General features: G+C 42.5%; 1 protein-coding gene across 1 annotated transcript in view; it reads left to right on the forward strand.

The window, feature by feature from the left end:
* Window positions 1-2818: 2818 nt before the first annotated feature.
* LOC126263260 (protein Wnt-5b-like) overlaps window positions 2819-26271 on the forward strand; it is a 329472-nt gene continuing 306019 nt past the window's right edge. Inside the window, exons 1-2 of the mRNA XM_049960346.1 lie at window positions 2819-3051; window positions 23796-24043. Of these exons, the coding sequence (XP_049816303.1) occupies window positions 2819-3051; window positions 23796-24043 (481 nt within the window). The remainder of the gene's footprint in view (window positions 3052-23795; window positions 24044-26271) is intronic.

The following is a 26271-nucleotide window of genomic DNA, read 5'->3' on the forward strand; positions in this document are numbered from 1 at the left end:
CTACTTTCATGACAATGTTTTCCGAACTCCAACTCACAAGGCACACATGGCTACTTTGTGCATTCCTGCCACGCGCATTATCCTGCGCTGCTGAAAATACACTGACCATTGTGTTGTGCGACAGATCAATTGTTTATTTTTCTCAATAACAATTATTTTATTCGCGATCACACATTGTCAGTTTGGCAACCTGCAGGTGAGTAACCAGTATCTGGCATGTGACTATCATTCCGCGTGAAGGGACGCTCGTAATTATTTTACTACTGCTCAGATCAAGAGAAGGAATAAAATCCTTTGGTAAGTTTCCATTCCAGTCGCTCAGTATTAAAAATACTGTGGCGTTCGCTGTGTTATTCAGTGGTTTGGTATTTAACTAATTTGTAAATGGAAATGATAATCTTATTTTATTACATTGAGTAATTACTACAAAATTTTTCTCCCGGCTAAAGATTTGATCAAGTTGCTAAAGAACTCCAAGTTAACGTCGTATTAAAGTGTTGTCTGTAAGTTGTGTAAGCGTCACTAAATCACAGTTCATACAACAGATTCTGTACAACTATGGATTGTGATGGAAACAGCTATCTTCAGCAAAATGATCATTAAAGCCACCGAATATCAGCCGCGCACAACACTGACGTATGTTACCTGAAACAATATTCTTCGCAACTCGTGCGTAATTAATTTCGGCTACATACATCAGCTAGAAAAGTTTCTTATAAAGATCGTGCTATGAGCACTGTCTTTAAAGAACCAATCTGATTCGAATTATTTTCATTAAAATGAGTTCGGAACCACCGGTGCACATTTATTTTTACACATTTGTATTACGTTCGGCATTTATGTCTGCAGAGTTGCGTAATTTGAATTTGCCGCAGAGATAATTGTTAAGATGGCGGCAGACAATTGATAGAGACTTTCTATGGTTGGAGCAAGCCCGCCTCTCGTGGTCGTGCGGTAGCGTTCTCGCTTCCCACGCCCGGGTTCCCGGGTTCGATTCCCGGCGGGGTCAGGGATTTTTTCTGCATCGTGATGGCTGGGTGTTGTGTGATGTCCTTAGGTTAGTTAGGTTTAAGTAGTTCTAAGTTCTAGGGGACTGATGACCATAGATGTTAAGTCCCATAGTGCTCAGAGCCATTTGAACCATTTTTTTTTTGTTAGAGCAAATAAGTATTTTAAATGCTTATTAAACTTTACAGAAACTGTACTTTCGTATTGTGCACTATTTAGACTTCATCAAGCAAAAATTTGATTTGTTTCTAAGGAAAACACAGACAAAAACGCGATACAAATCCCTATCATCAATGGCTGCGCTCCTTGCAGCGGAAAGAAACAATTAACACAGATAATGCTTACTGAGAGAGGAGTTAAAGTTACAAATAATTATTCACTCATATTTATAATAATAATGAACTCTATTTTCAGGTAATAATTAACAAATAATTACAATTTCTTAACAGACCTCAGTTTGATATGCGTCCGCAACTTACAAAAGCTAACCAGCAAAAGGTAAAAACAAAGGAAGACAAACGCAGATCATAAAAGCACTTTACAATTATCATTGTCTTTGTATGATACACATCGATATGTCCAATTATATCATAGAATATTATATAAATAATTAATTCACTATTTTTCAACATGTCGAATAGATGTTTATAGCTGCCAGAGGCACAATTTCCTCTCGTCGCACTGTAGCCAAAAATTTATCTCGTGGATGTTACAATACGATGGGTTACGGGGATTCGACCAAAATTCCAACAAAATTTGCAATCTATTTTTGTGAGAGTTGTTAACCTTTTCTCATTCGAAGACGCATCACCGTTTGTGAGGAACAGCCACATTTCTCTTGGTGACTGGTTTAATTGTACTTCCTTTGTAACAGTGTAATGTGCTAAACTCATCTCACAGCAGCTATTGAGACAGAATTCCGAAACGGGTGCCTCATTAAACAAGTAATTGGCAATCACAGAGCTCAATAGCTTACGAGAAACCTCATAGTGTCGGTTTGCAGTAACATAAAAGAAGAAATTTCATGTTTATCTTCATACTAGGGAGCTCTTGTTTCACTAGCTGTCGATAACTCTTAAAAAATTACAGTGACTGGAGTGAAATAAATAAAATAGGAAGTATAAGTACTGATATATCGCCAGAGATAAGAAAGTTTCGTGTGTTTAAGAGTTGACAAAACACTCTCCTCCTTGTGTACTATCATTCGCCAAACTTTCGTTTCGATGTCTCGAGCGGTTTAGGAGATACGAGAGATGTTGCGAGTATTTCATTCTCGCGGGCGTGAGATAGGAAGCGAGCGCGCTACATGGGATCCATTTTCTCGAGATCGGAGGCAGGTAGAGACCTCCTCCCAAGTCTAAACAAAAATTCTGAATATTAGCTAAATATCATACGCAGCAACATATGGTGTAATTCGCACCAAACGCAAAATCACAGCAACCCCTAATTTTCGTTGCAAACTTTTTGAGTTTTGCGTAGTGTCTTACTAAAATGTCTACATCACAATAAGAATGGTCATTAGCGAGGTGATGGGCACTTCTCCCCGAAGATGACATATAACGCTACAGGTAAGGCAAAAATCATATATTTTCATTCAATAGTTTCTGTAAAATCGTTTGTGAAAGATAACAGTTTGCTCGCGCTTCGGTTCTGTCAGCGCAGAGCGTTTCCAGTCGGCGATTGCGAAGTATGGTGTAGCGTCGCAATATGCGCTGGACCAGCGCGACTCGTGCGGCACGTGCGTGTCACGCTGTAGTGTCGTGTCACGTCACACTTGCTATACGTGTCTCAATTTGCGCCTAGCCTAGGGATGCCACAGCAGGCCTGCTGGCAGGGACGCCAGACGGAAGCATGGGACGCAATGGAGCCCCTCCCACCCCCTGCCCCCCCCCCTCCTCCTGCACCTGACACCTGCCCTCGAGGTTCTGCCGGCCTGGCGGCGATGCAGGTGGAACACACGGCGGCTTACGGCCGCCCCCGCACCTGGACGCCGGCACACCTGCCGAGAGCTGCCTGCCGCTCATCTCATGATGTTGATTTAGCGTAATGAGTAGCGTCTCTGCCCGCAAAAGAGTTTTTGTTGAGGCGGTGTTTCGCGTCTTGACACTACCAATTTTTTTTTCCTAACATTCGCGTTTTTATTAGGTTCTGATACTTTATTATTAGTTTAATGCAAGTAGATGCTATAATATTTGATGTTATGTAAATATAAGTTCACCTTTTTTTGAGGAGTGACTGTTCGATTGGCTTAATCTACAGGACAGCTTGCGCTACTTGTATAAAGATATTTTGCTGCTTTTTCTTTTACGCTTCGTAATTCACATGTTGCAAAGATTCTGCTACTGGGCAGGAACAGTGATCAAGTAAGACTGACCTTGGGGTTTTACTAAAATGTGGGAATGATGAAATAATGTTTATCTTATGCGGAGAAGTATTCCAAATTAGTACCGCACTGTTTGTAATGGAACTTTTATAAGCCTGTGCCCTTATTGATTGGACATGGTACTTTCATTTTCGTGGATGATGGAGGAAATGTGCGTTTTAATAGAGCTAACGTGGGAATTTTACGCGCGCCCGTTGAGTAAACAGTGTGATTTACCAACTAGAAGCATCCTTCAACTGCCGCTGGAGTGCGTTGCGATCGCGTATACCACGTTGGGGCCCACGTACCGTATGCACAAGTCGCATCGTTCCTGAGCGTTCAGCAGCACGTTGAACTTAGAACGCTCAACGTTAACGTTCGACAGCACGGTCCGTGTGCCGACGGCTTGAGCCATCGCACGCTGCCGGGCAGCCCTGGGCCCACCGGCAGCTGGTGGCGGCTCAACACCAGAAGCCGCTGCCGACCTGCCCGCGTAATGGAGCCGTCTGCTGGCCTGGCCGTCCTTGCTGCTGACTCCTCACCTCACCCCCCCCCCCCTCCAGCCACCCACGACTCCCCCTCGACAGCAGCCGCCCCATTTACATTAGATTTACATTTTGATTACCGCGCCGGTGGACAAACCGATCCGAGGGACTGACTGCCCCGATAAGGATTCTCACTCGGCGCGACGGCTATCGTAAACGAGCGCGGCCGGCCGCTTCCCACGGCGGCTGCCGTTAATGTCCGACTTCCGACGTGCCCCGAATGGAAAATGAACAAAGAGAGCGCGGGTGTCGCCGGCGCGCGTCACTCGGCGCTTTACGGCCTCGTCTGGAGACGCGCCAGTTGTCCGAGTCCGGCGGTCCTCCGGCGACGCCGACCGGCATACGAAAGCGCTGCTGCTGCGGGAAGGCGCCGAGCCTAGGGACGGCGGTTGTCGCTGAAACTAACAGTTTTCGGTTTTACTGTTTTTCTCTCTCTCCACTTCAACCTGACTTTTAAAACCGCTCAAACTAATCGGTTTCTGAAATAACCGATTTTCGGTTTTTTATTGCTGTTATTTCCAGTGTAAATCAGAATGTAGGAGCATATGCTTGTGAGCTGTTGCGTGTTGATGTAGAATACTTGTCCTGTAACTCTAACAGCCTTCGGATCTCCTGCAGTAATAAACTTTCAGCTATTTATTTACGAGAAATCTGGATGCATTATTGAGCTGCCTGTCAGGAAACAAGACACAGCAGTATGTGGAGATTTCAACCTTTTTTTTTTTTTTAGTCATCAGTCTTCTGATTGATTTTATGCGTCCAGTCTCTCCTGTGCCAATCTTTCCAGCTCAGAGTAACACTTACAACCTACCTAGCATCCTACGCCCAAAGTTATTTGTTGTTTGCATTATAATCTCGAGTAGTCTTTGTGCTACATAGATGTATTAATCAAAAGTCTGCAGGTTTACTTGAGTGCCGTGCAGATGAGAGACCGCCACGAGGTGGCTAGATCAGGTAGGTACGAAAGTGCTGCTTGAGCGCCGAGTCGGTGCAGAAAGCAGGAGAAGAGGCGGCGTGAAGAGGAATGGACCGCTGTGCATAGGTCGCCTGCATGAACTGTTTCACCAGATAGCTGTGAACGCTAAGCAGTAGGACTGTGTTAAAATTAAAGCTTCAAATATTCATCACGAACACTAAATTCAGTTACAAACAAGCTATAGAAAATGTGAAGACAGCTTTGAAATCGCAGTAAAGAGACGAGTTCAAAAAAATTACTTCTATGTTTGAACAAGAAACAGTACGAGACTTATTAATGTTTATGTACAAAATTGTTATAGCTTCAGTAACAAAAGCTACAGACACGCTACATATGCGTACAACACACCATGTAGTAGGGCTTGAAGTCAGCTATTAAATTAGTATATTTATTGTAGTGCAGAACATACGGACTACATGTTGTAAATAAATTATTTAATAAATAACAACGAAGTGCCAAAACTATAGAGGAAGACCGTTCATTCCCGCGTCCGGCCATCCTGATTTATGTTTTCCGTGATTTCCCTAAATCGCTCCAGGCGAATGCCGGGATGGTTCCTTTGAAATGGCACGGCCGACTTCCTACCCCATCCTTCCCTAGTCCGATGAGACCGATGACCTCGCTGTCTGGTTTCCTTCCCCAAACAACCCAACCCAACCCAAAAGTAGAGATACTCAACAGGTATATGAAAGATTAACTTCAGCATGAAAGATTTGTCCTACAGTTTCAATTTCCTTGTGTTTGTTTAGTATGAAAATTTGTAAGACAGTGTTCATAAGACTTCAGTCCGAGTAGTGTAGAGTGGAAGTGGGGAGTTGAGTAAAGTAGTACATTTGATTTGTACTTCCCATTTGGTTTTGTGCGAAACATAAAATATAACTTGAAGTCGATTCTACTTCAACGTTTAACATATAACTAAGTATATCTATCAACAAATAGTTTAAACATGTATATTAGATATGTCTGAAATATTTGAAACTGTAAAATCTTTTATCCAATGGAAAGGTAGTCGAGCTTCCAGATAGGCACTGGACTGCAATAGTCAATCACGCGTGATAAAGTGTCAAGCAGAGCATGTTTCGGAGTCTTTTGCTGTTCCTAAATAGTTGGGTAAGGTTCTTGATAAACTTGAGTAGCGAGTGAGCCGGATGTGTTCTGGTGCCTTCACTGTTAGGAATATTTCGATGTGCACCAATTCGAGACATTGTCATTTTGTTGTATAGCTTTTTGCGATTTACGTAAAGGATATGTGAACAGTGAGTGCCATTATAGCCAACAGTGACTGAACTTAGCTGTGGTGAATTGTTTGCTGGATGTAGACTTGCATGAATTTCTTGAATAGTAGGAATTTATTCAGTTTATTTGATTTTGGAGAACTGCACATTGCCTGTGACTTACGTTAGTTATTGCCTGCGAATGCTCTACCTGCACTACTAGGTCAGTTATTTCATATTTCATTTGTTTCTCTGTATATAATATAACCTTGTGAAGGCGCCATTGAAAATATCTTGCGCTTAATATCATTAAAATGATAGTGAACTTAATCTTGAGATTATGCTCATTAATATCCAGGACGTCATTCCGTGTGTGTGTGTGTGTGTGTGTGTGTGTGCGTGCGTGCGTCATGCACTGACTATTCTTTAAGCTTGCCATATAATTAATTTATGCTACTTCAAGGCCACAATCCAACACTGCACAACCGAAACTCTATGTAAGAAAACGAGCCGTAAACAGACTTGAGATTGTGTACTCACCCTCTGGTGGTTATGTAGCAGAAGGTGATTTTAACTGACGACTGATCTCGCAATCATTATCTGTTACCTTAACCCTTCAGTTACGTTGCAAGGTGTATACAATCTGAAACTTTAATGTGGAATTCAGTATATTCCATAGCAAATTTGTATCAATTTTGAAAGTAGCATTCCCGAAAAATTATCCAGAAAGTCCATTTGAAAAAAAGTATGCCATGGATAACTAAAGAGATTCAAATCTCATGTAAGATGAAAAGGTAACCTACGTTCAAGGCCAATATAAGTCAAGATTCAAGATTACTTGAATTGTATAAAAACAAAAGTAATTTTTATAGAAAGTCTTTAAAATGTCTAGAAATAAGCAAATTCTGATAGAAATTAATGCAGATGATAAGATTAAAACTATGCAGGCTATTGTGAAACGGACGACAGGAGAACCAGACATTGCACGAGACACCACAACAATTAAACTAAATGACAGTGTTGTGGCTTATAAACCACAAGTTGCATGCACCTTTAACAATCATTTTCTAAGTGTAGCAGCAAAATTAGGATTAAATAGTTCAGTTTAAGTAGCAAGAGAATATGTTAAAATGTCATAACACACAACTGTAAGCAACTAGAAGTAGCAGCAATATCTTTCACTGAACTTAACACAGTTATAAAAATTGGAAAAACAAGAACTCGTGTGGCGTTGAGGGAATTTCAAGCAGAATTGTGGAAAATATGCTATCGTTAAATCTGTCAACAAGAAAAGTGACTAGAAAGACTTAAATAATTATCGACCAATTTGCTTACTACCAGTTTTTTCCCAAAATATTCAAAAAAGTAATACACGCATTAGTAGTTTCACATTTAAGAAGAAACAATTTACTTAGCACTTCACAGCTTGAATCCTTGAATGATTGCACGACTGAGAATGATACATTCACTCAACACACATTAAAAGCCTCAAAAAATATAATATCACCAGATGGTATTTTCTGTGATCTTTCCAAGGAGTTTGAGCGTATAGATCAAGTTGCTCTCTTAGAGAAACTTCTTATAACGGTTTCAATCATACTCAACAAACAGAAAGCAAAACACTTGTGCTGAATAATTCAAACAGTATTGTAGGAAGAGAAGATTTTAGTGACAGGGAAGGAAGTGCAATATTGGGTCTACAATTTAGGGTCCACAACTATTTCTTATATGTGTGAATGACTTCCCACCAACCATTCATCAAGTAGAATAGGTATTTTTTTGCAGTTGATACTAGTGTTGTAATAAATACCATTATAAAGAGCACCACAGAAGAGATTGTCAATGCTGAATTATTAAGTGGTTTTCTGAAAATGGATTCTCCTTGTATTTTGAAAAGATCGCTCTATATTCTTTTCTGCACAAGAAATACAGTAGCACATGAAGAGGAGTCACTAAAGGGGTAGAATGCTTCAAATTTTTGGGTGTACATACCGATGACAACTTGAACTGGAAGAAACATTTTACTGAGCTGTTCAAATAATTAAGTTTAGATACTTTTGCTCTTCGCATAATAGATAATCTTAGAAACAAACTAATCAACCTCTTGACTTACTCAGCATATTTCTACTCAACAGCGTCTTATGGAATAATCTTCTGTGGTAACTCGTCACTTGGAAAGGAAATGTTGATTGCACAAAAGCGAACAGTTAGAATAATATGTGACGTACATCAATGGTCATCATGTAGGTACTTCTTCAAGCAGTTTGGCATTTTAACTGCACCGTCTCAGTACATATATTCGTTAAAGAAATTCGTCACAAATAATATATCGTTATTAGAAAACAGTAGTGATGTTCATACTTACAGCACCAGAGGAAAAAGACATTTATTACCCATTATTAAAGTTGTCAGTCGCTCAGAAAGGAGTTAACAACAAACATTTTTGATCAATTGCCCAATAACATAAAATGTATTACAGTAGCAAAGCAGGTTTTAAATCTAACCTAAAAACATTTCTCCTATACAACTGCTTCTGTTACATGGAGGAATATTGTTTGGAAATGGGCAGCATGGAAAAAGTTCTTATTAAGTGTAGTTGCATGAGTGCGTCAGTAGTAATACAAAATACGTTCATTAATATTAACACAATTCATGTGTATATATCCTGTAAACTGACACGTTTCACAACATTTCGATAAAAAAATTCGTTCAGGTTGTCTGTAGAGTGTGTAACTAGCAGCATCTTTGATGCTGCTGCGAAGGATCATGTTTATGTCCCGTCTTCAGACGCATGTCACATATTGAAGGGGTGGAGTAATGGGTGGGCATGGGCCCCTAACATTTCGTTTCTCTGTGGTGTCGGTGGATGACGTTTCTGAGAAGAGTTACTACCCATAAATAGCTTATCAATGAGCCCACAGCAACCCCTCGAAATTTATTAGTATCATTTTGTTATGGCGTGTGTTTCACGCGTGAAAGGCATAGACTACGATGAAAAGGTGAACAATTTTAGTGTTTCGCGTTTGACGCAAGTGCTGTGTTCAGCACTGCATAGCCAATACTGGAAAGGGCAGGAACTGATCGGCGCATATGCTGCGACTGTTCCTCTACCTGTGGCAGTTGACGTTATGGCTCTAGTCGAACTAGACGAGTTAACAGCAGCCTTGGAAAGAAATCCGAGAAAATTGTTGTGCCGTTTAGCACTTCAGATGTTGCGTCAGTAGCATCTGCGGCCGGTGCTTGGATTGTGGCAAGTGGTGTAACGGATTTCGTCGAACAAGATGAGCAAACAGCGGCCGTTGAAGGAAGTTCAAGATAATAATTCCGCCATATAACACTTCAGGTTGATGTGGTAACGGCATCTGCTCACCGACCTGCGCACAAACTCAATCTGAAGCTTGATGAAGTAACGGCAGTGCATCAGCTGACCGGTTCAGATACCGTTGCTCATCTGTATTGTCAGAACACACAACCGGCGATGTGTTTTTGATCATTGCTATTATCAAAAACATATTGAAACGCCACACACAGCCCTTCTGTCGCAAGTGAAACATCCTGTAAATGCAGAAGTATTCACGAAAATCTGAATAATAAAAGAGGAAAAGAAAGATGACTAAAATATTTCTTTGACTGTCGCTGTTCCATTTCTTACGTCCGAAAATAAAAGTAGTGTGGAAACGAAGATAAACAAGACTCGAATTTAGGTGACTGGAACGAAATTTTGCAGAGCCACCCACTAGTATGTTATGTTAGATAGGAAGAGAAAAACGATGTCGAAAATAATTTTCAGGGCGTCCAATTCCTAGTTAACTGAAAACGAGCAACAGAAGATGGCATGAACATCTGCATGGCTGCCTCGACACAGATTATCAGCATTACCCAGGAAGTGTGTGCTAAACAAAGGAGGAATATGGGAAGGAAGAACTGGGAACTGATACATTTCTTGTCACAGTCTAATTATTATGAAAAGTTTGTGATTCGAGACGAGAACATATGACTAATGGATATTCTACATGTTAGGAAATGTGTACCTTTAGTGATTTCGCTGTTGTAAATTGCTTTGGAAATTTTGGTTCCTTACGCAACTTTCTGCTCGCTATATTTCTGGCTAGGCTCTGAAATTACGAAGGACAGCTGCATTTTAAACATTGGGATACGGTCGCAGCTTCTGACAATTCGCAAACTTGGGTTGCTGTTCTATGGCAGCGTTGAAGTCTCCAATATTGCTTCTGCAGTGGCGACGCTAATCGTTTGCGAGGTTTTCGTAAATGGCAAAGATACATTAAATATGAAAAAAAGAATGGTTTTTCCGTTATGTTCTGGCACTTGGGAAAACAGTATCATATTTATTTACATTAATGTCTTTCGTGTTGGAGCCTCGACACAGTACGACAATTTCCTCATACATGGGAATTTCTTTTACGAACAGTTCAGGAGTTAGAAACTGAACATATGTTAATTCACGAAGACTGGGATCTCAGTTTGGTTGCCTAATTATAAGATAATATTTTTTAATATTTCTAACATAAATTTCATAGTAAGATTTAATGTTGAAGTTACAGCGGTAGTATGGTATAGACAGAGCTCAGCACTTGTTTATTTTTTGTAATATTGACGATGAGGTCTAACCAACCACACTTTAAAGCCTGATACTTTCAGGATTTCTCAGTTGGGTGGTCTAATGGGCCGAATTTCAAGAGCTTACAGCTCGTCCTACTCGATCAGCATTGAATAACAACATCATTTCTAAATGATGACTAACTGACAACCTAAGCTGCCGACAGGTGTTGTTGATATACCTCGATGTGGACAGCTGAAAATGTGTGCCCCGACCGGGACTCGAACCCGGGATCTCCTGCTTACATGGTAGACGCTCTATCCATCTGAGCCATCGAGGACACAGATGAATAGCGTGACTGCAGGGACTTATCCCTTACACGCTTCCCGTGGGACTCACATTCCCAACTGTCCACAATTCTACATATGGAATGTACCTTATAGACATTTGCCCATTCACTCATTACTCGCGCACGCTTTGGCGATTCCCGTAAGAGTTTGGGCAACCTGTGCGCATTTGCACAAACTCTTACGGGAATCGCCAAAGCGTGCGCGAGTAATGAGTGGGTGGGCAAACGTCTATAAGGTACAATACATATGTAGAATTGTGGACAGTTGGGAATGTGAGTCTCACGGGAAGCGTGCAAGGGATAAGTCCCTGCAGTCGCGCTATTCATCTGTGTCCGCGGTGGCTCAGATGGATAGAGCGTCTGTCATGTAAGGAGGAGATCCCGGGTTCGAGTCCCGGTCGGGGCACACATTTTCAGCTGTCCACATCGAGGTATATCAACAACACCTGTCGGCAGCTTAGGTTGTCAGTTAGTCATCATTTATTCCAGGGAAAAAGCTGCACGGTCATCAACAGTAACTGTTCTTTCGAGAACAAGTGTCCGCAGTAGCGTTCTCGCTTCCCGCGCCCGGGTTCCCGGGTTCGATTCCCGGCGGGGTCAGGGATTTTCTCTGCCTCGTGATGACTGGGTGTTGTGTGATGTCCTTAGGTTAGTTAGGATTACGTAGTTCTAAGTTCTAGGGGACTGATGACCATAGCTGTTAAGTCCCATAGTGCTCAGAGCCATTTGAATTTGAACGAGAACAAGTTACTGTCTTCGTATATAACATCATTTCTGCTTTGATTGACTGAGTATGCGGCGTTGTAAGTTGGTCACAATAGATTGAAACTGTTTGTCGGACTGAAACATAAAAAATATGTTTGAATTTAGCTAGCAGAGTACTGGCAATCGTATCTCGAGCCTTTCGCTCATAACTGAGCTGTTTTACATTATTTATTGTTGATTATTGTAGCTCTTTAATTCTTTTGCACTTCATGGGTTAAAATATTTTGTGTGTTTTCCCTCCACTAAGGGAGATAACGATTTTCGCCTAATAACTATTTCAAACGTTGGGAAAGTGAAATAACATTAGGTTAATAAAAACTATTACAATTCCTGCTTAAGTCGTAACATTTTTGTTTATCCACAACTCGTTTTGATGGTTATTCCATCATGCTCATGCTTTCACAAAATTGTTGTTACTTATAAAGTCAAATGACGGTATGGTATTATTGATTGGAAAACCCCGTCTCTGGAGTTGTACGGTCGCCTGGTGTGAGTCTTTATATTCCACAAAAATTCGATAACTTGCTAGTCTTTACGGTGAATATGAGCTGAAATGATCAGTGCAACGTTTGCTCTCAGTATCTGAGTGAAGGAAATTTCTAATTCGGCCGAGAATCGAACCAGAGACCCGCGCTCTGGAGGCAGCGATGCTAACCACTTTTTTTTCTTAGTGTTGTTCGTCAGTGTCCTCTTTTCATTTGGTCTGCATGGACGTCACATGACACTCCTCCAAGATCATCTGTGAGTACTTTAGACTTTAGCCAGTTCTCCGTTAAAAAAAAAAAAAAAAAAAAAAAAAAAAAAAAAAAAAAAACAGAAAAGAAAAGAGGGCAGCACGCCCTCTGACCAGACACGCTTTGCTAGCAGGCACCACTCGAGGTGGCTAGAAGCTTATGTTGCATGCAGCATGTGTAAAGGCTGCAGGAATTGCTCTGCATTCTGATACGGCAAATCGGTTACGTTTTCCGCTGTCACTGAACTGTTACAATGATGCCGTTGCGTTACAACAAAGTCCATGCAGTAACGTTCATGAACAATGAAAAGTTTACGCTACTTTCCGTATCAGAATGCGGAGCATATCCTGTGCTTCTCACACATGCTAGATGCAACATAATCTCCTCGCCATCTCACGTGCTACTGCAGGGAACTGTAAAAACCTAAAACTAGCAACAATGGTGTAAAAAGGTATTATGTCGAAAACTGATATTTTGAGACCGTGGTTGTGCACAAAATACAGTTGATTCTCAAAGAGGAAAACAGCAACCAGCCACTGTTAATAACACTATTTATTTACGCAGATAGCGGCGTTATCAGTTTCGAACCGACACGTTCATCTTCAGTCGACTGTTCAAGATTATAACAAATGTAACCTAAAAGTGTAAATAAATAGTGGCTGATTGCTGTTTCCTCCTTGCGATGGTGTAAAAGATTCCTCCACCACAGGATGACAGCATAACACTGTCGAGCTGGGTAATGAATAAATGAAACTCTTGGGTCGTAATAGTTTCATCGAGATTAACAACACACACTTCTCACAACACATAACGTAGCAAATAGTTATTAGACTATGGGCTTTTGCTGCCTGATTATCCGACATGATCAATGTGAAATTTTGCACTGAGAGTACATAAAAGAAAAAATCTATTATTTTCGGTCTTGAGCTGCTGAACATTTACAGCACTCCATACAAAAGTTGCCACCAATAACCCCTAACCCCATGGTAAACTTCCACAGCAGCTTATCAGTAAATACCGTCGCTACGGTCGCAGGTTCGAATCCTGCCTCGGGCATGGATGTGTGTGATGTCCTTAGGTTAGTTAGGTTTAATTAGTTCTAAGTTATAGGCGACTGATGACCTCAGAAGTTAAGTCGCATAGTGCTCGGAGCCAGTAAATACCGTTACCTTAGCGATAACTGAAGAAAGAGCTTCGTGCTTGCTTCCTGCAGTATCAAGTACATTTTCAAGGTCCTTGTTTCAATTTATTTCACAGCTGTTTTGTTTTCAAAGTCATTACTTGAACTGGCGTTGTCGTTTCTCCAGTCTTCTGTACGCTACTAGAAGAAAAATTATTCTCTAAATCTTCTGCTGAATACATGGTTGGCTAAGAAGGCTTAAATGGCTCAGTTGCAAAACGTAGAAGAGCCTGATATCGCCTATTGGGGACACACCCTTGTAATTAGTATTCAGGTAAAACAGCCACAGGTGGCGCATAATTCACTAGTAGCAGTTTCGCTCGTCTGACGCGAACACCATCAGATGTGGATCTGAACCGTCGTCCTTCGGAATGCTAGTCCAGTATGCTAACCACTGCTCGGCCTCACTCGTTGTGGAAGTTTCGGTATTTAACAACGACATCAGATACAGTTAATCACTAACACTCGGCTTACAACACAGTAGCTTACAATCATTGCCCTGGTGACAACACATTAGCGGGTTAAAAGTACCGTTCGGTATCGAAGTCAGATATGTATGTTCACTTTTCAGTGCACGGGGTACCGATCGGTCGTTTTAACACGCTAATGTATAGGCACAAGGGCAAAGAATCAAAGTTACCACGTTGTAAATTGACTGTTAGTGATTAACCTCATCTGATGATGCTCTTGGCTGATGCCCGAAACCGGATTCAATGGATCAGATTGTGTGCGACGTACGGGTGCTTTATCTGAATATCAGTTTATAAACTAACCAGGGAAATAAAATTGTTTTTATTCAGCAATTGGGTTTGTTTCTTCCTAGTATTGCTTCCTCCTCCTCTTGCGCGCCGGTGGTTACAAGATCAACCCACTGTCCTGCTGAGACCCATATAGCGAGAACACTGAATACTCGCATGACTTCCTCTGAACTAACCTGACCTGGCCTGATTTCGTACCACCTCTCACCGATAAAAGCATTGTGCAAAAGAATGGAATGGCCAATGCGACTGGACAGACTGTCTGATGTATTCTAAGAAAATGCCGATGACTTTTCAGTCGCTCGAAGATATAAATGTAAGGTATGTCACTCAGTGTCATTAACACCGTTTTGAGTGATGTGAAACTGGGTCCATACGCAACATATGAAAAAGACTGTGATGCAGTACTGTATTGTAAATGAATAGCTCGCTTCAAAGAAGCATACAGCCAGTATAAAATGTCTTTGTCACTCATGTTGTTCACTTGACGCGTTCCGGATCTATTTCCATCATCTGGTAACGAAGTGCACAAAGGGTCACAGGATACGAGCGTAACCAGATGTATGTGTAACGTAAGCTACAGCTAGTAACGCTCGTATCCTGTGACCCTTTTTGCACTTTGTTACCTGATGATGGAAATATATCCGAAATGCGTGAAATGAGCAATTTCAGTAATAAAACCATTTTTCACCGGCTGTATAGCTTTTTTGAAGCGACCTATTCAGCTTCAGTACAATACTACATTATATCATCACCGTGGTCGCTGCCTCATTTCATGTTACAACTATATATGGAAAAGACTTAAAATGAACTGTAGGAAATTTGCGAGGGGAAAAAAGAGGTCCTGGAAGTAACTGAACTTGGAAGTGGGAAACATTAGGCTATGAGATTATAGATGTAAGTCCACTGAAAATGTCAAAATCATGTAAGATCAGGAAGCTAGACCATGAAGCACTCCCTTAAGTGACTGCAGTAATACATTTCTAACCAAGGTAAAGACAAAAGAAAAAGCCATGGAGGTATGGAGACGGCACGTCCATTAGCGTAAATCGTGAAGCGAGTAAAAGTAACTAGAAGAATAACTCATTCACGGACGGAGGCTGGGAATATTTTTGTGGGGCAAAGACGCATATCTGGCAACGGTAAAGGTCCGTTGTTTCGTTGACACGATGGCACATTTAATAGATTTTCTGCATACGTATGCATGAATCCTTTTAAATGAAAGAAAGGGAAATGAGCCAAAGTTAGAACGTAACGAGACAGAGTCGCGACTTCTCCGAACGAATCCTGTTATCTCGCAGGCTACACAGCTCGGCCGTTATCAGGCTGGAGAATGCTCACGCGCGCCACTGGAGAGCAAAGCAAACACGGAGCAGTTGTGTTGGCACCACTCCTAGAAACAGGCGCGGCGCGTCGGCAGTTCTCGCACACTGACAGTAATCGGGTGTGTGAGGCTTAACTGCAAGACGAGTCATCGGGTGATACTGCGAGTCGTGTGCAAGAGAAATGCAACAAAATGATTCTGAGAATGTCGCAGCAGAGTTTGGTCTTATATAAAAGCTGTTGGCCACCCAGGAGAAATCTACTTCTACTGCTGCATTTACATCTGTACTCCGCAAGCCATCTTGTGGTGTGTGGCAGAGGGTACTTTACATACCTCTGTCATTTGTGTCTCCCCCCCCCCCCCCCCCCCCCTTACCTGGTGCGCGAGATGAATGACTGTTGTTACGAATCTTTCTATACTACTTTTACTTTTAGGGTCTTTTGGAAGATACACACAGAAGGAAGCAGTGCATTGACTATGTCTTTTCGAAACGTAGGCTCACACAGTTTTAAAAGTAAACCACGTCTTGACACACGACATAACGTCTGCCACTTTAGTTGGACGGGGCCTGACGCTTCCGCGCTTATTAAACGGACCTGCACTGAAACGTGCTATTCTTGTTTGTATCTTCGTTATTTCCTCTATCAATCCTACCTGGAGTTGGTCCTAGATTGGCGAGCAATATTCCAGTACCGGTCGAAAGATGGCCTTGTAAGCTGCCTCCTCCGTGGGTGGATTACACTTCCTGAAGGTTATTCCAATGAATCTCATACTGATATCTAGTTCTCCTGCGATTTGTTTTATGTGGTCGTTCCACTTTAAATCTCTCCTTACACGAAGTACTAGATATTTATTGGATGTCTCTTGTTTCAGAATTTGTTTGGAGACATGTAGTCATACGACAACGGAACACTGCGCCTATTTTTTCATATTTATACGTAACATTTGTGAATGTTGAGTGGTCAACTGCCGATCCGCACACCAAGTATCGATCCTCTGCACATGTTCCTGTGTTTTGGTACTATTTTTGCCATTGTGACTGTTATATATGCATTAATAAGCACTGTGAATAAAGAGCTTTTCATCTTGTCCGTTTTTCTATTCCACAAGAAAGAACGAATTTTAGTTTTAACTTTCTATTGAACACGAGGTCCTTAGAGCAGAGGACGCAACAAAACCGTCAGAGGACATGAAAATTCGCTTATCCATTTAGGTAAGGCATAGAGGAACTGAACTCTTCTTGGCAGAATGGAGAGTTGCACTCCGCTCCCTCCGAATGCCGAAGTCGCAACCGCTGATCCGCCTGGCACATACTCGGACTCGGAGTGTTTTAGTTGTTAGTGATTACGGAGCGTCGGATTTATGATCTATGTTCTACACGTATTCTTGTTTTGGATCTTATTTGAATCAAAGCCTGACTACTCAAGATACAGTTTTCTCCAATTTTGTAGGATAGACAACTAAAGACTTATTTCTAACAGACCAGAAATAAAGAATGCTACAGAATATAAGTGTCCTTGCTCTCGTGCGTGTTATGATGCTATCTATTTGACCACGCAGTTCCTTAGTGCATAAATCGGTACCTATCTGAACTCTCAATTTACTGTAGTGTTTCGCTTTCCCAGTCCCCTTCTGGATTGCCCCTTTCAGGTCGTCCAATACGAAAAGTTCTTTCACAGTACAGCCGTATCTTAAGGCGGACTGACGGCGACAGAAATCTGTAACAATCTTAGAGATGTCATAGTTAATTTTCAGTTTGGCATATTAATTCACCGCAAGGTGATACTTGATGTATTTCCACGACGATTTAGCGAAGTCTTCCGCGCCAGTTGTGAACATTTCCGCGAATGCGACCGCGGCCGCGCTTGTTGTACAGACCAACTCAGGGTATCTGAAGGATTTAACCTTTTGTATCATTTTGGACTTCCAGGGAACTCTGTTTTGTTAATCGCAACCATCAACAGCACATTATCTGCCTTGTGGCTCTGGGAAGAAGGTTTGTGACGGTGCACTTCACTCGGCCTGAATTATTTTATGGCGGCCCTGAAGATTAATTGGTGTCGCGGCATCATGTACGAGGTGTGGCTAGAAAAAAACCGGACTAGTACTGGTGAAACAATAAAACGAATGCAATAAGGCTGAAAGTCGCGTGGCCTGTCACGTGACTCTCGCTCCGCCTACTGCTCGAGTTTCATCTGCCTCCTGCACTCAGTCTGACCGTGGCGTCTGTTTTAAGTAGTTGACGTTTTGTCTGTGCGTCGGAAAATGTTGAGTGTACAGAAAGAACAGCGTGTTAACATCAAATTTTGTTTCAAACTAGGAAAATCTGCAAGTGAAACGTTTGTAATGTTACAACAAGTGTACGGCGATGATTGTTTATCGCGAACACAAGTGTTTGAGTGGTTTAAACGATTTAAAGATGGCCGCGAAGACACCAGTGATGACACTCGCACTGGCAGACCATTGTCAGCAAAAACTGATGCAAACATTGAAAAAATCGGTAAACTTGTTCGACACTTTCCTTGTCAACTCCTGTTAACTCAGACACTGCTCTGATTGTTAAACGGCGATCTTGTCGAACAAGTTTACCGATTTTTTCAATGTTTGCATCAGTTTTTGCTGACAATGGTCTGCCAGTGCGAGTGTCATCACTGGTGTCTTCGCGGCCATCTTTAAATCGTTTAAACCACTCAAACACTTGTGTTCGCGATAAACAATCATCGCCGTACACTTGTTGTAACATTACAAACGTTTCACTTGCAGATTTTCCTAGTTTGAAACAAAATTTGATGTTAACACGCTGTTCTTTCTGTACACTCAACATTTTCCGACGCACAGACAAAACGTCAACTACTTAAAACAGACGCCACGGTCAGACTGAGTGCAGGAGGCAGATGAAACTCGAGCAGTAGGCGGAGCGAGAGTCACGTGACAGGTCACGCGACTTTCAGCCTTATTGCATTCGTTTTATTGTTTCACCAGTACTAGTCCGGTTTTTTTCTAGCCACACCTCGTATGTTTCACTTTGTTCAGCGTTCCAATCCTTCTTTTGCCTCTTATCTCTAAAAAACATACCTAAAGGTTTCGAAGATCGTGACAAAATGGTTACGGTATCGTATTTTAGTAGAAGGGAATTTAGCTCCATTTTTCAAGAAATGATCAGCTGCTCCCATATCCACCACATCAGACCTCTGAGAATGCGCGCCGTGAACCTTTTGCAACGTTGATTGACGAGTCACGGTTCTAGAATGTTGGCAGTGACGTCGGGGAAAAAGTGGATAAACAACTGGTAGGCAGTCTCGAGGAAGTGTTGGATGCAGGAGCCATCTGTGGTGCAGAAACTGCCCTAATGTCATGTTAGCTGTAAGTGGATGGTGGTGGCGTGTTGCGACAAGAAGAATTGGAAATTTGCCTATTTCTTCTCTGTATATTATCTTGGCTGAATGTCACCACGTGGAAGTATTCTACTGCTTGTTAACAACCTCTCTTTGATTTTGCTGTCCTCCCTCACGCCAGCTTCTTTGCCTGTTGCTTTAGTGATTAGGATGAAAGAACTAAATCACGGCCCAATAAACAATAACCTACTGTCGCGCAAAGGAATAATAACTGATTAACAAACAGGTATTGGAAAGTGACTTGGGGGGGGGGATATAACTTTCTGATAAGTTGCACATAATTTAGTTCCGAAGTGATTCATCACTGAAAGGATTCTTCCGCTCTTTCTAATTAATTAAGTTGTAACGTGAGAAAAGTCACGGAAGAGCTACGGATCTTTTTGCATAAATGTTGAGATGCTTCCTTAATTTAAAATGAAAATACGAGGGTTGGAACTTTAATAGTGGCAACTATTTATTTACAGCTCGTACAAAATAGATAAGTGTTTCAAATTTTTACTGACCTTCAAAGACGTCACGAGCATTGTGTATAACCCGTTGCCAGCGATGTGGAAGTCGTAGGATACTCTCAGCAGTGCCAGTTGTGTTGACAGTTCGAGCGGCGCGGTCTATTGCCCGACGAATTTGTAGCAGTTCTGAAGCGAATACCGTGAAGTGTTTCCTTCAGTTTAGTTTTCGAGTTGAACTCACGAGGGCTTAAGTCAGGGGAGTGCAGTAGGTGGTATAGCACTTAGCAGCGCCATCAGTCAAACACATCAGTAATAGCTTGCACTGTATGTGCTTGAGCATTGTCCTGCAAAATGATGGTCAGGTCCTACAAGAAAGTGTCATCACTTCTGTCTCTAAGCTGGTCGTAGGCTGTGTTCCAAAAATGAACAGCACAATTCTCAAGCACGTACAGTGCAAGCTGTTACTGATTTGTTTCACTGATGGGGCTGCTAAATGCTATACCACTTACTGCACTCCCCCGATTTAAGCCCTGGTGAGTTCAACTCGATTTATAAACTGAAGGAAACACTTCACGGCATTCGCTGCAGAACTGCAACAAATTCGTCGGGCAATACACCGCGCCGCTCGAACTGTCAACATCACTGGGACTGCTAAGAATATCCTACAACTTCCACATCGCTGGCAAGGGGTTATACACAATGCTGGTGACTAATTTGAAGGTCAGTAAAACTTTGAAACACTTATCTATTTTGTACGAGCTGTAAATAAATAGTTGCCAATATTTAAGTTCCAACCCTCGTATTTGATTTCTTAAGACAAAAATTAACTCGTTCAACACACAATTTTACAATCATAATCAGAACATTACAGCAACGACGGGTGATACCAATAACATTTAGTAATTCAAAGATGAATTCATTTAGGGAGAAACTGAGGTAATGGTGTATGGTAAAGAAAAATATTACTCTCTTGTATTTTTCACAGATACACTCGGAAAACATGCTTTTCTGTTAATGGTTAAACACTGCTGACAGTGTAGGGAAGTAGCGCTGCCTGAAGCGAAGATGAGAACCTACGAAATTCTTATTAAATCCAAAAGCCCGACAAGTTCTAGTTCCACTCGTGCTCTAAGGATTCTGTACAAACATAATTAACCACAATAATAATAATAATAATAATTTCTTGCGGCTCAATGGCCTGGAATAAGTCTTGTTATTGGACTCCACTTAGGCGATTTGTGCGCCCCTGTAGGTAAAAAGACAAGGGCTAGGAGAAATCCTTGAGTAACAGAAGAAATATTGAATTTAATTGATGAAAGGAGAAAATATAAAAATGCAGTAAATGAAGCAGGCAAAAAGGAATACAAAAGTCTCAAAAATGAGATCGACAGGAAGGGCAAAATGGCTAAGCAGGGATGGCTAGAGGACAAATGTAAGGATGTAGAGGCTTATCTCAATAGGGGTAAGATAGATACTACCTAGAGGAAAATTAAAGAGACCTTTGGAGAAAAGAGAACCACTTGTATGAATATCAAGAGCTCAGATGGAAACCCAGTTCTAAGCAAAGAAGGGAAAGCAAAAAGATGGAAGGAGTCTGTAGAGGGTCTATACAAGGGCGATGTACTTGAGGACAATATTGTGGAAATGGAAGAGGATGTAGATGAAGATGAAATGGGAGATACGATACTGCGTGAAGAGTTTGACAGAGCACTGAAAGACCTGAGCCGAAACAAGGCCCCGGGAGTAGACAACATTCCATTAGAACTACTGACGGCCTTGGGAGAGCCAGTCCTGACAAAACTCTACCATCTGGTGAGCAAGATGAATGAGACAGGCGAAATACCCTCAGACTTCAAGAAGAATATAATAATTCCAATCCCAAAGAAAGCAGGAGTTGACGGATGTGAAAATTATCGAACTATCAGTTTAATAAGCCACAGCTGCAAAATACTAACACGAATTCTTTACAGACGAATGGAGAAACTGGTAGAAGCCGACCTCGGGGAAGATCAGTTTGGATTCCGTAGAAATATTGGAACACGTGAGGCAATACTGACCTTACGACTTATCTTAGAAGAAAGATTAAGGAAAGGCAAACCTACGTTTCTAGCATTTGTGGACTTAGAGAAAGGTTTTGACAACGTTGACTGGAATACTCTCTTTCAAATTCTGAAGGTGCAGGGGTAAAACCCAGGGAGCGAAAGGCTATTTACAATTTGTACAGGAACCAGATGGCAGTTATAAGAGTCGAGGGGCATGAAAGGGAAGCAGTGGTTGGGAAGGGAGTGAGACAGGGTTGTAGCCTCTCCCCGATGTTATTCAATCTGTATACTGAGCAAGCAGTAAGGGAAACAAAAGAAAAATTCGGAGTAGGTATTAAAATCCATGGAGAAGAAATAAAAACTTTGAGGTTCGCCGATGACATTGTAATTCTGTCAGAGACAGCAAAGGACTTGGAACAGCTATTGAACGGAATGGATAGTGTCTTGAAAGGAGGATATAAGATGAACATCAACAAAAGCAAAACGAGGATAATGGAATGTAATCGAATTAAGTCGGGTGATGCTGAAGGAATTAGATTAGGAAATGAGACACTTAAAGTAGTAAAGGAGTTTTGCTATTTGGGGAGCAAAATAACTGATGATGATTGACGTAGAGAGGATACAAAATGTAGACTTACAATGGCAAGGAAAGCGTTTCTGAAGAAGAGAAATTTGTTAACATCGAGTATTGATTTAAGTTGTCAGGAAGTCGTTTCTGAAAGTATTTGTATGGAGTGTAACCATGTATGGAAGTGAAACATGGACGATAAAGAGTTTGGACAAGAAGAGAAAAGAAGCTTTCGAAATGTGGTGCTACAGAAGAGTGCTGAAGATTAGATGGGTAGATCACGTAACTAATGATGAAGTATTGAATAGAATTGGGGAGAAGAGGAGTATGTGGCACAACTTGACAAGAAGAAGGGACCGGTTAGTAGGACATGTTCTGAGGTATCAAGGGATCACAAATTTAATACTGGAGGGCAACGTGGAGGGTAAAAATCGTATAGGGAGACCAAGAGATGAATAGACTAAGTAGATTCAGAAGGATGTAGGTTACAGTTTGTACTGGGAGATGAAGAAGCTTGCACAGGATAGGGTAGCATGGAGAGCTGCATCAAACCAGTCTCAGTACTGAAGACCACCACAACCACAACAACAACAACAACAAGAACAACAACATACCCCAGTTGTCCAACCCAGGCAAGGGGACCCAGAGTTCAACGTGGAATCCGAACCACGTGTTGTTTGTGGCGATTCGTCACATCGTTGAGAGGTGAAGGCTAGGTTAAAACGAAGCGTGAAAAATCCGTGGTCCGACCGGTATTGGATCCCGGAGAATCTGGGTTTCTAGGCACGCGCTTTACCGCTAGACCCGTAGGCCGTTTAGACAGTTTATCCAAAGGTTTTGATGAATCGGTTTGCGAGTATTATAATATGAGACATATATGGCCGTATCTTTGGCTGCATTGACTTCGGAGCCGCGCGGTCTTAGGCGCTGCAATCATGGACTGTGCGGCTGGTCCTGGCGGAGGTTCGAGTCCTCCCTCGGGCATGGGTGTGTGCGTTTGTTCTTAGGATAATTTAGGTTAAGTAGTGTGTAAGCTTTGGGACTGATGACCTTAGCAGTTAAGTCCCATAAGATTTCACACACATTTGCATTTTTTTGCATTGACTTCGGAACTTAAATGATTTAAACGGTCAGTGGATCGTAGACCTTAGTATTGGACATTGAGTTCAACCTGATATCTCTAATCGTTCCTGGGAAAAAGAGGTCTTAACATTCGCGCAGGCAGATAGACATACGGACAACAAAGCCAGCCTTTAAGGGTTCCGATTTTACCGGTTGATGTACGGAACCCTAAAAATCGCTGTGAAATGCAATAACAACACAGAACGCGCCCCTGTCATAACTGAGCCAAAGTGAACGCGATTGAATACGATAATCCACAAAACTTACACATTCTGATATCTATCTTCCAGGGGCAGACAGAAATTGTCTGAATGGCACATCTGCTAACTTACCAAGTTCTCCAAGAAGCGATTCGTAAACATCACTCTACTAGCGAAAAGCCTCCTCTGTTCTTAAGAGTGGGGGAGAGATTCGTTGGCTAACCGGAGTCTCTTACTGTGTTGCAGACAGCTGGGACTGGAGCGGCCGGAGGCGGGTGCGGGGGCGGAGTCGGTGCCGGAGTCGGAGGCGTGCTCCCTGCTGGGGGGCGGCGCGGCGGAGCGGCTGTGCCGGCTGCACGCGGACCACGTGGCCGCCGCCCGGCGGGCCGCCCGCGCCGCGCTCCAGGAGTGCCAGTGGCAGTTCCGGCAGCGCCGCTGGAACTGCTCCACCGTCCAGGGCTCCAGGACCGTCTTCGGGCCCGTCTCCAGGATCCGTGAGTACCCGCCAGCGTCCGCGTCTCTGCCACTGCAGCCCTCGGTGGGCCCTTCTTGCTCTTTCATCTACAGGGGATCGACAGAAATGTGGAAGCACCACGAGAAATGTATGCTTCGATATAAATCTAGATGCTAACTGTTGTGTACATAGTTCCGCGTAATGAGCGCGTACACAACTTTCCCACTAGAGCGCGCCCCGGTGCGCACAACAGTGCAGGCGCAGCGCTCGTCCGTCTCCGCACTACGAGATGGCGCTGCCTTAGAGACGGACCAAATTCTGCTTCCGCCGATCCGCGTATTAATATGTAACGCAGCCAATGAGATTGCTGCTGACGTAGAACCTTTTCTCCTCTCGGATCACACTCGCGCAGTGATACATGAACGCGCAAGGTATTATAATGACTGTAGAGCCCTCCTATTAGTCAGTCTGCATTTGTCTGCACCAGTCTGTACCAGTCTGCATTTGTATGCACCACTCTATAGTCAAGTTTCAGTCTGCGCCTAATACGATTACCATATTCCTGTAAATAGCCATGAAGATAAATAATATAGACACTTTTGTCAGGTATCAGAGATATATGTGAGAATAAGATTAACTTACCAATACCAGTCTGTACCAGTCTGCATTTGTACGCACCAGTCTGTACCAGTCTGCATTTGTATGCACCACTCTATAGTCAAGTTTCAGTCTGTGCCTAATACGATTACCATATTCCTGTAAATAGCCATGAAGATAAATATATAGACACTTTTGTCAGGTATCAGAGATATATGTGAGAATAAGATTAACTTACCAATACCAAAGGAACTTCAGATTGTCAATTGTAAATAGCATCCAGAACCAAGTTAAGTAATATTTATGCTTGTTATTATTTTAATAAATGTGTGTGAAAATTAATCAAGTTCTGTTTAAAGTTGGTCACCGTCAATCTGCTACTCTAAGCATGCAAGTGGCATTTCTATCGTCGACCTAACGGCAGAAGATAAACACGCCACGATAAGACCACGAGACATATTGCTGACACTCGCCTACTTCGTAAGAGCGACAAGTCAAATAATCTGATGGTGTGTGTACCGAAGGTCTTACAGTACGCACACCACATTAACCGAGCCTGCAGATTGCGCTGTTCTGTTTTACTACGAACACCACCTATGCGAAATCCCCAGTACATTGCAAATGCCTTTCGTGGTCAGAAATGAAAAAAAAAAAAAAAAGTGGTCGTGTGGCATTGTGGACTGGGGGCCCCATCCGGCGAAGTTCGGCCGCCGGGTTTCAAGTCCTATTTCACATGATGCCACATTGGGCGACTTGGGGTCGGTGATGAGGAAATGGTGATCAGGACGACACAACACACAGTCCACACCCAGTTCCCGACCCGGAATCGAACCCGGGCCCGCCGCGTTTTAGGCAAACACCTTACCACTCAGCTAAGCAGGCGGACTCGTGGTTAGAACTGTGCGCTGTGCACTTGTGAATGCATTTTACCGGAGCTACCTGAAATACAACGCGCTCAAATCGTTGGTGCTCGTGCAGTGAGTGCTTCCGTAACCAAAGTAGACGACGTGTTTGGTGTCCCAAGAGTTTCAAGAGGTAGCGCATCGAAAATTTATCCACATACAGGGAAAGCGAAAAATCCTCATCCTCTATGTCACAATGCCAAAGGAAGTGTGTCCTCAGTGATTGTGACAGAAGGCCATAGAAGAGGACTGTAGCGCAAAAGTTATTGCGGAACAGAATGCTGGACAGACGAACTCTGTCAGCACCGAAACAACGCGAACGGAGCTCCATTACCTGGGAATTGCAGGCCGGGTTGTAATTCCAAGACTACTCATAACTGATGCAAATGCCGGTAATAGGAAAACATGGCGTCGAAGCAATAAAACCTGGACTATGGACAATGGAAGAAAGATATTTGGTCCGATGAGTTTTGCTTCACACTGTTTCCAACTTCTGACCGAGCTTGCGAACCAAGAGTGAAACATGGCGGGAGTTCATTGATTGTATTGTACTGTATTGTTTGGGGGAAGAGACCAAACAGTGAGGTTCAAATGGCTCTGAGCACTATGGGACTTAACATCTCAGGTCATCAGTCCCATAGAACCTAGAACTTCTTAAACCTAACTAACCTAAGGACATCACACACATCCATGCCCGAGGCAGGCTTCAAACCTGCGACCGTAGCGGTCGCGCGGTTCCAGACTGAAGCGCCCAGAACCGCTCGGCCAC

This window comes from Schistocerca nitens, chromosome 6, assembly GCF_023898315.1.
Source record: "Schistocerca nitens isolate TAMUIC-IGC-003100 chromosome 6, iqSchNite1.1, whole genome shotgun sequence".
Classification (NCBI taxonomy): domain Eukaryota; kingdom Metazoa; phylum Arthropoda; class Insecta; order Orthoptera; family Acrididae; genus Schistocerca; species Schistocerca nitens.